Source organism: Pristis pectinata, chromosome 12 (assembly GCF_009764475.1).
Source record: "Pristis pectinata isolate sPriPec2 chromosome 12, sPriPec2.1.pri, whole genome shotgun sequence".
Lineage (NCBI taxonomy): Eukaryota > Metazoa > Chordata > Chondrichthyes > Rhinopristiformes > Pristidae > Pristis > Pristis pectinata.
In genome coordinates, this window is record NC_067416.1 from 10,269,139 (window position 1) to 10,285,208 (window position 16,070).

The window sequence follows — 16,070 nt, forward strand, 5'->3', positions numbered from 1 at the left end:
TCCATACTCACAATCCCACCTAGTTCAGTATCGTCAGCAAACTTGGAAATATGACTTTTGTTTCCCTCAAATATGTCACTGACATAGATCATGAAATGCTGGGGCCCCAACAGCCATCACCATCAGTCATGGCCTGCCACCAAGAAGGATCCATTCATTTCCACTTTCTGTTCAATAATTCTCAATCCACATCAGTGCATTACAATTCTGTGAGACCTTGTTGACAAACCTCCTGTATGGGACTTCATCGAACATCCAAAAGCCACTAGTTCCCTATATCTATTCTACTAGTCACATGCTCAAAGAACTCTAGCAGCTTAGTCAAACATGATTTTCCTTTCATAAATCCACATCATGTGTTTAATCCTAATATTAACATTCTATTCTTACAGTCTTCATCATACATTCCAGCAATTGGTCACAGTGCAAGTGGGCATCTGATAAATTACATTAGCATGAATCAGAGGAGAAAAGCATGGAAAATGGGGCAAGGGATTTACAGCAAGATAATAATAGGTGGATAAATGGCTCTAGTTTGAAGAAGCATAGTAGAGCATTCCGGGATCTTGGACAATATGCAGGCAACATCACTGCAAGATCGTTAGGTCATTATGGCTTTGCTAGTTGTAGAGCAATGGTGTGTCCAAATTAGCTGTTATGTTTTCTGCACTACAACATTGCTTTTTCGGTTGAAAAATACTTTGGGATGGTCCATAAATCAGAGTCATAGAACTGTATAGCACAGAAATGGGCCCTTCAGCACACCACGTCCATACCAATCTTTTTACCTATCTACACTTATCCAACATTAGGGCCATATCCTTCTATGCCTTGCCTATTTAAGTATCTGTTCAAGTGCCCCCTAAACATAGTAACTAATTTCACAACCCCCTCTGGCAGCATATTCCAGATATCAACCACACTTCTTTTTAAAAAATTTATCCCCTTCAGATCCCCTTTAAAACTCCTTCCTCTCACCTTAAACCTATGCCCACTTCTTTTTTGAATATTCCTACCATGGGAAGAAGATTTTGACCATCCATCCTATCAACATCCCTCATAATCTTGTATCAATTAGCTCACCACTCTTCACTCATGAAAGTACAAGATTGCTTGATAACAAAAGTCAACATGCTGATCTTCATAGATCACTAAGTTATACAACAATTAATCTTTGAACTTATTCGTTTCTGTACATTTCAAGTTGCCAACACAACATCATTGTGATATACCAGTTTAATGAGACAAAAGTACCTTGAACAGTCCTTTGCAAACCCCACACACTCAAAATGCAAATAAAACCAACCAACGCAAAAGATCAGAGATTCCTGGAGATTACAAGATTTTAACTGGAGTATCATATTTTATCCATTAATAATTAGAGAAGAGATTCCCTGGCAACAGAAATTTTATTTTAATTTCTGTTTTTGTTTCAAAACAAATCAAATTTTGTTTTTATTTCAAATTTCTGTGTTGTCAGTAGAGGGTTGACCACACAATTTAATTTTGTCCAAACACAGTGATCTTAAAATTAACAATGGTGAGAATCAGGCTTTGGTCTACGGGAGCTTAAGAAGTTTTTTTTTAAGTAACATTCCTTCCTGGTGAAACAAATAGAATTTAGGCTTCCTTCACATGATTCACTCACACGCCAGCCTTACCTACGTAATTCTGCAACTTTGTCTGAAGCATCCAGTTCGGTTATATTGCCTTTTGGAACCTGCAAAGTTCCAATTTTAGCAGATAAATCAGAAACAATGAAAATATAAAAAGACAATGGTAAAACAGTGAATACAAGGAATGACTTCATTACAATTATTCTGTGGTTACAGCAATTTGATACAAATTACCGTCCCAATATATTCGGCACACATTTAGTGGACTTGGTTATTATACAAGGTGCCTCGTGATAGTTAAGGAGTTCTGTTGAACAACCAAATGTCGAATAATCCCAGCAATAACACTGACGTATACAATGAGATTTCTTACCTCCTTCTCAAGCCAGGCAAACACCTCACAGAGAGCCACAGCATCTTTGATCTGGCATTTGGAAACAAAGACAACAGAATAGTTAATCCCCAGCTATTTCTTCTGATCAGTACTTTCAATTCCTATTGCGTTTGCATGATTCTGTACTTTTAAGAAGATTACAAATATATTTCCCTCAGCAAAGGGGGAGCAAGCCCCCATCCAAGTAAAACCCAACACTTTGCTGCTAGAGGTCACAACTGGATCTGAAGCAGACAACAACTACAGAAATTCTCATCTGAGAAAAATATCTTGCAAGCATTTTTACAGTGCTCGAGAAAAAAAAGGCTCAAAGTACTGCAAATATGGAAGCTAAAATTGATTGATTGGCCCAAGTACAATTAGAATTGACAAAAAGGCAAGACTTTGCATTGATATATAACACCTTGCACCCAAGTGTCAATTTGCACACACCAAAAAAAACACACATATTACAAAGATGACATATTCCAGGTAGATTACATACAAACAATTTAAGTGTCATCTTAAATTGTTCAAGATAGCTTAAACTTTCCAGAGATGACAGCAAGGACAAAAAAAATACTAAAAGGAAACTTGAATGATCATGTTACTCACATGGGCTTGCCTCATGCCTTCAATCTCGGTTGGATTCTTCATAGCTTTCGCAATGCAGACTGGGGTGTAAACTGTCTGCAGCCTTAGCATCTGTTAAAGACAAAATAGATAGCTTGTTTATGCTCAATGCAATTCTTGTTCTGTAGTTTTAAGCTAACGTGGAGTGACAAACACAAGATCAGTAACCAAAAAGTATTTAGGAACAATAAATTTTATCAACCATTTAAAATAAGTGAAAATGAATTGGCCACCTATTGAACACCTCCCCCCATCTCTTTCTAAGTCAATGGAAGTGTAAATTAGGAGAGGAATAAAACCTGCTGCTGATCTAATTTTTAAGTTTTCTGACAAAAAATTGAAAAGTAAAATCTGTACCATTACCACCCCCAAACCTGCACCATACCATGTGCAAACCTGACCCGTCAAATCAAAATACTGTAAAACATTAAGTTGCGCTAACTTGTGGGAATTTAATTAATGTGTTGCTGATCTCCCACTTGTACTTAAAGTGTCAGATTTACATTTAATAAGATAGTAAGCTCCTGGCCTTGGCCATGCTTTGACAGGAGGATAAACAAGAGCCAGTGAATAGAGAAAATTATGACAATTTTGTGGGCATACAGTAATGTGAACAAAATTTAGCAAAAAACAATTCAGTAGTTTGTAGATCTAAAATTCTTATGTCTGTGGTTGGCTCAGTATGTTACTTTCATAAGGGATTTAAAAGACAGCAAAAGCAAGAAAATGGAACTAAAAACATATGAAATTGGAAATGCACAGCAGGGTAGCTATAATTTCCTTCAATTACTGTCCAACCTGTTCTGCATTCCTGTCATTTTTTCTTCTGGAAACCACTCGGTTCTGGATAAGTGATTTGATGCCAGTGCTGAATCAAGCACTGTCAAAAGATAAAATAGCCCCTGGTCAACCTGACAATCTGTCAAAATTGCCAACATTTAGCAAAGATGGCAGAGTGATGATACATCAGCTCTGTGTTGATGCAGGTTACCCATAGCAGGCCCCTAACATTTAAATTTTGGCAACTTGCTTTCTGGAGATACGTGACTAGCTTGAGGAACCAAAATTTTTGTGTGTTCTGAGTGAATACAAAGGGAAGTTTTGCGGTCAGTACTCTTTAAAAAAAAAGATACATTTATTATAGCCTTTTACTAAAATGAATGCGAAAGAAAATAGAATCATAGTCATACAACAAGAAAACAGGCCCTTCAGTCCATCACGTCCACACAAACCGTCAAACACGCATTTATACTAATCCTACACTCATCATCATCTTCTCCCCCCACATTCCTATTAACTTCCCCCAGATTCTACCCCCCACCTTTACTAAGGGAAACTTACAGTGGCCAATTAACCTACCAACCCACACGTCTCTGTGATTGTGGGAGGAAACCGGAGCACCCAGAAGAAACTGATGCAATTACACGGGGAACAGGCAAACTGCACACAGACAGCACCAGACGGTCAGGACCAAACCTGTGTCATTGGAACTATACAGCAGCAGCTCGACTGGCTGCCCTAATATTACACTGAACACAATTAGCATCAATATATGCATCAATCATGCAAATAATTATAAAATTTAAGAAAAAGTACTGTGGATATTAGAGACTTGAAAATAAACAAGTTGTAAATGTCCTCTCCTATCTAACAGAAGAAATAACCAAATGCGGTAGGAACTTCAGGCACTTCTGAAGATGAGTTGCTGCTCAGTGGGTAATCAATTTGTACATTTCCAACAGTTTTTTTGGAACAGGTTACATTCAGCTGGCATCACAAATCGCAAGCTCTGAGAAGCTGCCATTTAACTAAACATTTGCCATTCCTGAGCTGACATACTATCTGCACAGCATGCACTGGTCAACCCTACGACTGTTTAATGTGAATTCCCACCCCTCACCAACTCCAAACTTGGCAAGAACTGCAACGTAAATCTGACGAGGGTGAAGCTGTAATTCTCTCCAGGAGCAGTAGTCACATTCCTTTGACATTTCTTACCATATGGAATATAAACCCCTTGGTTCTCGTTAAAACCAGACTTCAATTAAACAGGTTGAGAGTACAGGAAAATTCTCCACAATTTTACCTTTTTGGGTATTTGTGGGTTTGTTTGGGAGAAGGATTTTGTGTGCATCAAAGCCCTGTGCATGCACTCCACCTTCTACCGTACAAACCCATCACCATTCCCTCACACTTGTAATCCAAAGTGTCAAGAGTCCCAAGCAGATACCAAACAGTAAACAATGTCCTGCCAAACTGAAAGCTGCAGGCTGCTCCCAGTTTGCCATGAAAATGCAGCTAGAGTAACTGCTAGGATCACAAGTTTACTGTTACAACTATCAACCATCTGCTAGCCCTTTTACAACATTAATCAAATTTAACCTCCCACTGCTGCCAATCTCCACCAGCCCACTTTCAACTGTCTGCAACAGTATGGTGCTTAGACTACTCTGCAGGTGCCAACAAGCTTATGCAGGACAACGCAATTCTGGACAACTTTTCTCAGAGGGTTGACAACTGTGCGGGCAAATTTCTCCTGCTCCACCCAAGATCTTCTAAACTGCACCTGGAATCCATGCCAGGTTTAGAAGTAAGTGACCTTCATGGCTAAACAACTTCCAATGCCTGTGGAGTCTGGAGTTTAAATAACAGTCACTGAGAGCCATAATACACTCAGAATTCTCAATGTAATTCCCACTTCCTGATAAATTCTTACTCTGTCTTCACAAGATCATAGGAAAAAAAAACTTTGGGCATCCATCTTACTAACAAAGCTGTAGCTATGATATAATTGATAAGATTTCAGTTTTACTTTGGTGGGTTAATATCGGACTGTATTCACTAATGACAAACCTTTGGGATGGCTTCTGTAAGAGCATGGCTGGCTTTGCTACTGATCCAGACCTTTTCCTTGGAATTCATATTGGAACAAATAGTCCGCAGTTCACTCAGAACAGATTCATACGGGAGTACGTGTACTTTGAAGTCAGGTGCCGTATTGGAATCAAGCTGCAAGTGCCCTCGCACAACAGAGTCTTCCATGTGCTTCTCATTAATGAATAGTCTGCAGTGAAGAAGGGAAAAATAAATGTCTCCTGAGAATTGTGATGCTGATAATTTTATAAGCAATGTTTAAGAGTGCACATAAAAGTCACATTTTAAAGAAAATAAAAAACTGCACACACTGCAAATCCGAAACAAAAACAGAAAATTCTGGAAACACTCAGCAGGTCAAAACCATAGAACCATACAGCACAAAACAGGCCCTTCGGCCCACCGTGTCGTGCCGTCCATCAGACCACCCTCACACTACCTAACCCCTTCCTCCCGCATATCCCTCTATCTCACGTTCCTCCATATGCCTATCCAACAAGCTCTTGAACCTGTTCAATGTATCTGCCTCCACCACCACCCCAGGCAGTGCATTCCATGCACCAACCACTCTCTGGGTGAAAAACCTCCCTCTGACATCTCCCCTGAACCTCCCACCCATAACCTTAAAGCCATGACCTCTCATCTTGAGCATTGGTGCCCTGGGAAGGAGGCGCTGACTGTCTACTCTATCTATTCCTCTCAATATTTTATATACCTCTATCATGTCTCCTCTCATCCTCCTCCTTTCCAGTGAATAAAGCCCTAGCACCTTAAGCCTCTCCTCATATTCAATACCCTCCAATCCAGGCAGCATCCTGGTAAATCTCCTCTGCACCCTCTCCAATGCCTCCACATCCTTCCTATGATGAGGTGACCAGAACTGAACACAGTAATCTAAATGTGGCCTAACTAGAGTTTTGTAAAGCTGCATCATAACCTCGCGGCTCTTAAACTCAATCCCGCGACTTATGAAAGCCAACATCCCATTGGCCTTCTTAACTGCTCTTTCCACCTGTGAGGCAACTTTCAACGAACTGTGAATATGAACCCCCAGATCCCTCTGCTCCTCCACACTGCCAAGTACCTTGCCGTTTACCCTGTACTCTGCCCTGGAGTTTGTCCTTCCAAAGTGTACCACCTCACACTTCCGGATTGAACTCCATCTGCCACTTGTCAGCCCAGCTCTGCATCCTATCAATATCCCTCTGTAAGCTCCGACAGCCCTCCACACTATCCACAACACCGCCTATCTCAGTGTCGTCCGCAAACTTACTAACCCAGCCCTCCACCCCCTCATCTAAGTCATCTATAAATATCACAAAAAGTAGAGGTCCCAGAACCGATCCCTGCGGGACACAACTAGTCACTGCCTTCCAATCCGAGGGCACTCCTTCCACCACAATCCTCTGCTTTCTACATGCAAACCAATTCCTAATCCACACAGCCAAGCTTCCTTGGATCCCTTGGCCTCTGACCTTCTGAAGAAGCCTACCATGAGGAACCTTATCAAATGCCTTACTAAAATCCACGTAAACCACATCCACCACACTGCCCTCATCAATCTTCCTGGTCACCTCCTCAAAGAACTCTATCAGGCTTGTGAGGCAAGATCTTCCCTTCACAAAGCCATGCTGGCTGTCCCTAATCAGTCCATGATTCTCTAGGTGTTCATAAATCCTATCCCTTAGAATCCTTTCTAACAGCTTACCCACTACAGACGTGAGACTCACCGGTCTATAATTCCCTGGCCTATCCCTATTACCTTTTTTGAACAAGGGGACCACATTCGCAATCCTCCAATCCTCCGGCACCACCCCCGTAGACAACGAGGACTCAAAGATCCTTACCAGCGGTTCAGCAATCTCCTCCCTAGCCTCTCGAAGCAGCCTGGGGAAAATCCCGTCAGGCCCCAGAGATTTATCTGTCTTAATATTATTTAACAACTTCAACACATCCTCTCTCTTGATATCAACAACCTCGAGAACATTACCCCTACCAGCACTCCCTTCCGCATCATCAAGACCCCTCTCCCTGGTGAATATCGAAGAGAAGTACTCATTCAGAACTTCTCCCACTTCCGCCACCTCCAGGCAAATTCTCCCACCTTTGTCCTTAATCGGACCTACCTTCACCCTAGCCATCCTCCTACCCTTCACGTACTTGAAAAAGGCCTTGGGATTTTCCTTAACCCTACTAGCCAAAGCCTTTTCATGTCCCCTTCTAGCTCTCCTCAGCCCTTTCTTAAGTTCCTTCCTCGCTACCCTATATTCCTCACGGGCCCTGTCTGAACCTTGCTGCTTATACCTCACGTATGTTACCTTCTTCTCCCTAACAAGTCGTTCCACCTCTCTCGTCACCCACGGTTCCTTCACCCTGCCACTCCTTCTCTGCCTCACCGGGACATATTTATCCCTAACATCCTGCATAAGATCCCTGAATATCGACCACATCCCCATGGTACATTTTCCTTCAAAAAGGACATCCCAATTTACACTCCCAAGTTCTCTCTTTATAGCCTCGTAGTTAGCCCTTCCCCAATTGAAAAACCTCTTGTCCTCTCTGCACCTGTCCCTGTCCATGACAATTTTAAAGGTTATGGAGCAATGGTCACTGTCCCCCAAATGCTCACCCACCAATAGATCCTTCACCTGTCCCGGTTCATTTCCTAAAACTAGATCTAACATGGCATTCCCTCTAGTCGGCCTGTCAACATACTGCGTCAGGAATCCCTCCTGGACACATTTAACAAATTCTGTCCCATCTAAACCTTTGGCACTAAGCAGGTTCCAGTCTATATTTGGGAAGTTGAAGTCTCCCATTATAACAACCCTGTTATTTCTGCTCCTCTCCAAACACTGCCTGCCAATCTGCTCCTCTATATCTCTACTGCTACTGGGGGGCCTATAGAATACTCCTAGTAGAGTAACTGCTCCTTTCTTGTTCCTTAACTCCACCCATACGGACTCTAGAGATGATCCTTCTACAACAAGGTCAAGCCAGATTTACTGAGTGCTTCCAGTATTTTCGGATTTTGTTTTAGGCATTTCAAAGATCCTTTCATTACCTCAGGACATCAAGAGATCTTCACAAGTAATAAGGTGCTTGCAAAATGCAGCCAATTTATACCAAAGAAGCTCCCATGAACAGTAATGTGATATTAAAAAGAAACCAATTATTTGATGTGATATTGATTGAGGGATATACAGTATATTGGCCAAAATTGGAGCCCACAGGATCCAAGGCAAGCTAGCAAATTGGCTTGGTAATAGGAGGCACAGGGTGGTGGTGAAGGGTTGTTTTTCCATTAGGAAGTCTGTGATTGGTGTCATACCACAAGAATTGGTGCTGGAACACAATGTTTGTGATATTTATTAATGACTTGTTTGCAAATAGAATCATATAGCATGGAAACAGGGCCTTTGGCTCAACTCGTCCATGCTGTCTATGTTGCCCAGTGAGCTAGTCCCATCTGCCTGCATTTGTCCCATAGCCCTCTAAACCTCTTCTATCCATTAACTTATCTAGATGGCTTTTAAATGTTGTTAATGTGGCCTGCCTCAACCACTATTTCTGGCAGCTCATTCCAAATATGCAGCACCCTTTGTGTGAAGAAGCTGCCCCGATGTCCCTTTCAAATCTCTCAGCTCTGATCTTAAACCTATGCCCTCTTTTTAAGCACACCCTCCCTGCTTTCACCCTGTCTATGCCCATCATGATCTTATCAGGTCACCTCTCAATCTCCTATGTTCCAGAGAATAAAAATATTGGAGGCAAGATTAGTAAATTTGCAGATTAGATAATCATTTTTGATGTTGTCTTGGGAGGATTGTCTTAGGTTACAGCAGGATATTGATGAGATGGAAAATTAGGTTGATCAAAGATGGATGGAATTTAATCCTAACAAATGATGCAATTTGGAAGGTCAAATAAGGACAGGACATACACAATAAATGGTAGGGCCTTAGGCAGTGTTGAGGAGCAAAGGGTTCTTGGGGATACAAATCCAGAGATCTCTGCAAGTGGCAGCAACAGGTAGATAGAATGTGCGCCTTCATCAGCCGTGGCACAGAATACAAGAGCATGTTACACCGTTATAAAACATTGGTTTGGCCACACATGGAGTATTGAGTGCACATGTGGTCACCCCATTATAGAGGGATGTGATTGCACTGGACAGGGTGCAGAGGAGATTCACCAGGATGTGCCTGGATTGGAGCATTTCAGTTGTTACAAGGACAGATTAGGTAGGCTGGGTTTGTTTTACCACCATCCAGTCAGCCACCATTTTGTTTTCAGATGGTAATCTGGTTTAATGCTGCTGATTCATCAGTCTTGCACAGTGGGTGGATGTTGTTGTCTGTAATGTGTTTTTCATTTTTTACTATAACACTTTTTGTTTTATGCCATATCTCCATGACATCCACCAATCCCAATTGTTCACTGTATTCTACTTTGTCAATTTTATGGATCCAAAGTATTTACAGCACAGGAAAGGATTAAATAGCACATTCGGTTCATGCCTACATTTATGCCCCAAGTGTCCCTTCTCCCACCTTTCTATTTAACTCCTGCAGACCAGATTCACACAAGGCAATGCTTTAAATCAGTAGATCCTGGCACGGTAGTGTAACGATTAAAGTAATGCTATTACAGCACCAGTGACCCGGGTTCAATTCTGCTCCTGTCTATAAGGAATTTGCATGTTCTCCCAGTGTCTGCGTGGGTTTCCTCCCACACTCTAAAGACATACAGGTTAGGAGTTGTGGGTATGCTATGTTGGCACCGGAAGAGTGGCAACACTTGTGTGATGCTCCCAGCACATTCTTAGTAATGCAAAAAGACGCATTTCACTGTATGTTTCGATGTATATGCGACTAATAAATAACTTAAAAATTTAGTGAACACTCATACAAGGAATAGATGACTAATTGCTTTAACAAGTGTATAATCATTCATTATGCTTCGTTCCATACGCAAGTTCTTTACAAAAATAGTCAGGAAAAAAAACTTGAAAAATGTGCAAATTATTATCTAATAACAAAAATAACAAATGCTGTAATATATCAGAAACTGTCAAAATGATACTAATAGGGCATCAGAAGTTAAGTGCACTGTACTTTCGCAATCTGAATTTCATTCAACTCAAGGAAAGCAACCCCAAGCTTTTGGGTCAATCTGATGTTGTGAAGAAAAAACTTGAAATGCACTAAAAAGCTTATAAACCCCACTGAATGGATTATCTTAAGCAGATTATTGTAAACTATGTACACTGTCTTAATGATCATATTTGACAAATTGTAAGTTACTAAAGAAAAAAAGGAAGTTTTCTTTTAAAATAAAACAAAAGCAAGGATACATAGGAATCCGGACCATTATGCAAACAATGATGGTTTAAGGTAATAGCTCGACATTATCTCAAGGGCAATTATGAAAGGGTAATAAATGCTGACAGAGAGTGAATGAAACAAATAATAAAGAATCCATTTGACAGATAGTATATTCACATGACTAGCCTGCAGTAGCAGAATACAGTACAAATGTGGACATAGGAAATTGTAAAGGAAAGCTTGGCAAAGGATTGTGCCAAAATTTGATAAACTCAAGTTATACAAACAGTAGTGTTATAGTTACAATGTACAAAGTAAAAATATGGTGATACAGATTCATGCTCTTCGATGAATAAATGCCAATCAAAATATTTAGGGAGCCCAAAATGTTTAAAAAATATATACCTTACATTAAGGATTTTATTTGGGCAGTAAATACTTTGACCACATTGCAACTGTCTGCAATAGTCTGAAAGTATTAGATGAGAAGCAATATATATTGTATTGCATTTTCCCAATTCTGCTACAGTCTTACTACATTACATTTCTATGTAGGGAAGCCAAAAGATATTAACTCCAGGGCTCGGGGTTATTGATCTCTCCAATGTAGCTTGAAAGGTATCCCACAAAATTAGACTGCACAGGAGGCAATCAATCAAGCAACATATCTGTCCCACTGAGTTAGTCCCACACCCTGCATTTTCCTCGGAGTCCTGTGATGCTTTCTGTTTCAAGTATATAATCAAACACTTCCACCATGCCTCCCTGAACCTCACCAACTCTGTGGAAGTCACTACTGAATTGGCTTCATCACAGCCATTGTAGATTATAATAATTTGCTAACTAAACAAAACCCATTTCCTTTCCCAATCCCAAAATTACCTTCACCATTTCCCATGAATGTGTCCTCAGCCTACCCACTGAGAGAGTTTATTGTCATCTACTTCATAAGATATCTCTTAGTCACATGTACATCGAAACACACAGTGAAATGCATCCTTTGCATAGAGTGTTCTGGGGGCAGCCTGCAAGTGTCGCCACGTTTCTGGCGCCAACATAGCATGCCCACAACTTCTTAACCATACGTCTTTGGAACGTGGGAGGAAACTGGAGCATCCGGAGGAAACCCACACAGACACGGGGAGAACGTATAAACTCCTCACAGACAGGGGCTGGAATTGAACCTGGGTCGCTGGTGCTGTAAAGCACCTCTTATTGGAAGCAAAATATCTCCTCCTCTATATCACTAGAGAGCTGACCCTTATCTCTGTAAATTCACAGCTTTGAAGCTTTATGAGGTCATATCCATACAAATTTAATAAGCCTTAAAGATGAGGCTTATTGCAGTCTTGGGAAAATACAGTAAAAAATTTAAATTTAAAAGTTACACAACAATGTAAAATACAAGGTACTTTTTGTATCCAAGTTACCTAATGGAGTTTAGACCAATGATAGCAAAGGCGAAGAAGACAGGATTGTATACTATATCAGAGCCACGGAGGTTGAACAGCCCTGAGGAAGGAAACAAAATAATACAGTGAAGTTGTAAGCTGAGAAGTTAAACTTAATTTTGTCAGGGTTGAAGACTAAATGGATATTGGGTTTGCTGAACACCTCCATTCAGTCCACAACCCCCTGTTCATTTGCCACATCAATTCTCAAAATCTCAGATTATAACCACCATTGTTTTGAAAGAAAATGTACCTCAATCTCCGGTTACGGTTCAGTTTGCAACACTGGTTAAACTCAGAAGCATACAGCATAGAAACAGGCCCTTTCAGCCCACCTGGTCCATGGTGACCATGATACCCAGCTATTCTAATCCCATCTATCCACATCCCTCTGTCCTTCCTATTCAAGTACTTGCCCAACACCTTTCAAAGTTTGTAACTGTATCTGCCTCACCACCTCCTCTGGCAGCTTGGTCTGTGTGCAAAAACTTGTCCCTCAGATCTCCTTTAAATTTTACCTTAGGCTTGGGCCCTCTAGTTTTAGACTCCCTTCCCCTGGCAAAAAACATTCTATCTATGCCTCTCATAAAACTCTAAGATCACCTGTCAACCTCCTATGTTCCCAGTCTATCTAATCTCACCTTGTAACTACTCTCTCTATTGCTCCCACATCCATCCTATAGTGTGGGGACATCCCAACTCTCGTACTCAATGTCCATGAAGACAAGCAAACCAAATGCCTTTTCACTACCCTATCCAGTGTGGATAAGGTCTCTCAGTACATTAATGCTCCTGAAGTCCCCTGTCATTTACCCTATATTTCCTACCAGAATTTGAGGGCAGGCACAGTAGTGTAGCAGTTAGCGTAACGCTATTATAGCACCAGCAACCCAGGTTCATTTCCAGCCGCTATCTGTAAGGAGTTTGTACGTTCTCCCCGTGTCTGCGTGGGTTTCCTCCGGGTGCTCCAGTTTCCTCCCACATTCCAAAGACATATGGGTTAGGAAGTTGTGGGCACGTTATGTTGGCGCCGGAAGCGTGGCGACACTTGCGGGCTACTCCCAGAACACTATGCAAAAGATGCATTTCACTGTGGGTTTCAATGGACACGTGACTAAGAAAGAAATCTTCTCTTCTCTAAAGTGCATTACCACATACTTGTATGGATTAAATCCCATCTGCTACTGTTCCACTTAGCTTTCCAGCTGATCTACGTCCAACTGTATCCTTAGATAACCTTCTTCACTATCTACAACTCCAACAATTTTTGAGCCATCTAAAAACTTACTAATCATATGTCCTACATTTATTTATGTAATACAAACAACAAAGATTGTAGCAGTGATCCCTGTGGAACACCACTTGCTACAGATTTTCAGTCAGGAAAACACCCATCCACCCGTCTCCCATCACCCAGTCAACTTTGGATCCAGTTCACCAACATGCCTCAGATTCCTGTGCCTTTATCTTCTGGACCAGCTTATCATGTGGGACCTTGTCAAAAGCCTTACAAAAGTCCATGTAAACTATGTCTACTACCCTGCCTTCATTAATTTTCTTAGTTATGTCCTCAAAAAAAAACTCATTTGTAAAACATGGTCTCCCCTGCATTAAACTATGCTATTCCAAGTGAACACAAGTCCTGTCCCTCAAACTTCAACAACATCCCTACCACTGATGCAAGGCTCACCAGCCTGTTGATTCCAGGCTTATCTATACCTCCATTTTTGAAAAAGAGGACATTAGCTAGAGACACAAGAGACCACAGATGCTGGAATCAGGAGCAAAAAAAAGAAAATGCTGGAGGAACTCAGCAGATCAGGCAGCATCCGTGGAGGGAAGTGGACAGTTGATGTTTCAGGTTGAGACCCTTCATCTGGACTGAATGATAGAGGGAAGGAGAGGAAAAGAAATGATGCAAACTAGAGAAACAAATCATACTCTGCCTGGGTAGTCTATAATCTGATAGCATGAACACCGAATTGTCCAATTTCCAATAAACTGCTCCCCCGTCCCTTTTCTCTCTCCTCCCGATCTACCCAGTTCCTCATATACCACCCCAGCCCCCATCATCCTCTTTCTTTCCCCTCTTCTGGCCATCATGCACACATTTTCTCCCTCTGGGTCCCCTTCCCCTACTGTTCCCATCTGCCCACCACACCTCCCTTATTTCAGTTTCATGCTCCATCTTCCTCTCCCATCAGATTCCATCATCTGCAGCACTTTGCCACCTCCACCTACCAGCCTGTCGCCATTTCCACCCTCCCCTCCTCCATATGCCCATCAACCTTCCTCACCTGGATCCACCTAGCACTTGCTCCATCTCTTCCTCTCACCTCATCACACTGGTGATCTCCCCTCTCAGCTCCAAGAACATCACCATCCTCAGCTATGGGAGGAGCCCAGCATGCAAGTGTTAAAGACAAGACTATTCGGTCCCAAGTGCTAATTGGCTGAGTCACCTCAGTTGCCTCAAGAGACCCCATTGCAGAAACTACTCCAACAGCACCTTCCAAACCATTACCTCTGCTAACAAGGACAAGGCCAGCAAGAACACGGGCACATCACCTTCATGATCCCATTCAAGTTGCGCACCATCCTGACTTGGAGGTACATCACCAATCCTTCATCTCCTAAAATTTCCTCTCCAACCGGACTGTGGAAGTACCTACTCCATCCAGAAAGACTAGTGGGGTCAAGGCAGCAGCTCACCACTACTGTTTTAGGGGCATGAGGAGGATAGATAAGGCGGACAGTTACAGTCTTTTCCCCAGGATAAAGGGAATTGAAAACTAGAGGGAGTAGGTTTAAGGAGACGGGAAAAGAGTTAAAGGAGATCTGAGAGGCAATTCCCCCCCCCCACACACAGCAGGTAGTGGATATGTGGAACAAGCTGCCAAAGGAAGTGGTAGAGGTGGATACAATTACAATGTTTAAAAGACATTTGGATAGGTTCATGGATTGGAAAGGTTTAGAGGGATGTGGGCCAAATGCAGGCAAATGGGGCTAGCTCAGGAAGGCACCTTAGTTGGGCCAAAGGGCCTGTTTCTCTACTGTGCAACTATGAATCCAGGGATGTGCAATAAATGCTGGCCTTGCAAGTGGTACCCAGATTCCAAAAAAAAATAGAAAGTAGGAATGGCCAATTTGTTTCCCTTCCAAATATATGAATGGACCAATTTTTCTTTTTTAAAAATGACAATCCAGCAGTTTTCCTCCTATGTGTAACTGCTATAGGATATTTTAAATTCAGATTATTTAATCAACTAATTGCCATCTATGATTTGGCATCACACCTACTAATTCAGTGCTGTTAGTGCTTAAAATTAAACAGTTCAAAATCACATTCAAATGCAATGTTGATAAAAGGACATATCCACCACTGGAATATAAAGGTATACAAATTGCAGCACCTTCTAGTGACAAAGTACTGCAATAGCCTCACAGCAATAACCCAACAGAGTTGCAAACAGGATTTAACAATTTATAAATACTGATTTATGAAGCATCGTACATCAGAGTCATGAAAGCATAGACTACTATTAAATAAGGTGCCATAAATACCCTGCAAATGCTAACTATTCACTGCAGAATAGATTTAACAATTTATCTATTAAAGGAATGGATAAATAAAATTGATAAATAAAAGAATTAAACAAATCGGTGGGATTTAAATGAAGAGCTCATATTTCAATGCCTCCCTTTCCTGTCACTAGGTGTATTGCCCATTGTGAATACAGAAGAACCCAAGTTCCATCACATTTATGCTGCTTGCATTGTACTCACTCAGGACAGC

The 16,070-nt window shown here is 41.5% G+C and overlaps 1 protein-coding gene across 2 annotated transcripts in view; it reads right to left on the reverse strand.

The window, feature by feature from the left end:
• Nucleotides 1-16,070, reverse strand: part of xpnpep1 (X-prolyl aminopeptidase (aminopeptidase P) 1, soluble) — a 65,134-nt gene that overhangs the window by 25,616 nt on the left and 23,448 nt on the right. For both annotated transcript variants that reach the window (XM_052027449.1, XM_052027450.1), the window contains 5 exons: nt 12,254-12,335; nt 5,476-5,686; nt 2,605-2,694; nt 1,990-2,040; nt 1,662-1,720 (listed from right to left, as the gene is read on the reverse strand). In XM_052027449.1, coding sequence (XP_051883409.1) covers nt 1,662-1,720; nt 1,990-2,040; nt 2,605-2,694; nt 5,476-5,686; nt 12,254-12,335 — 493 coding nt within the window. The remainder of the gene's footprint in view (nt 1-1,661; nt 1,721-1,989; nt 2,041-2,604; nt 2,695-5,475; nt 5,687-12,253; nt 12,336-16,070) is intronic.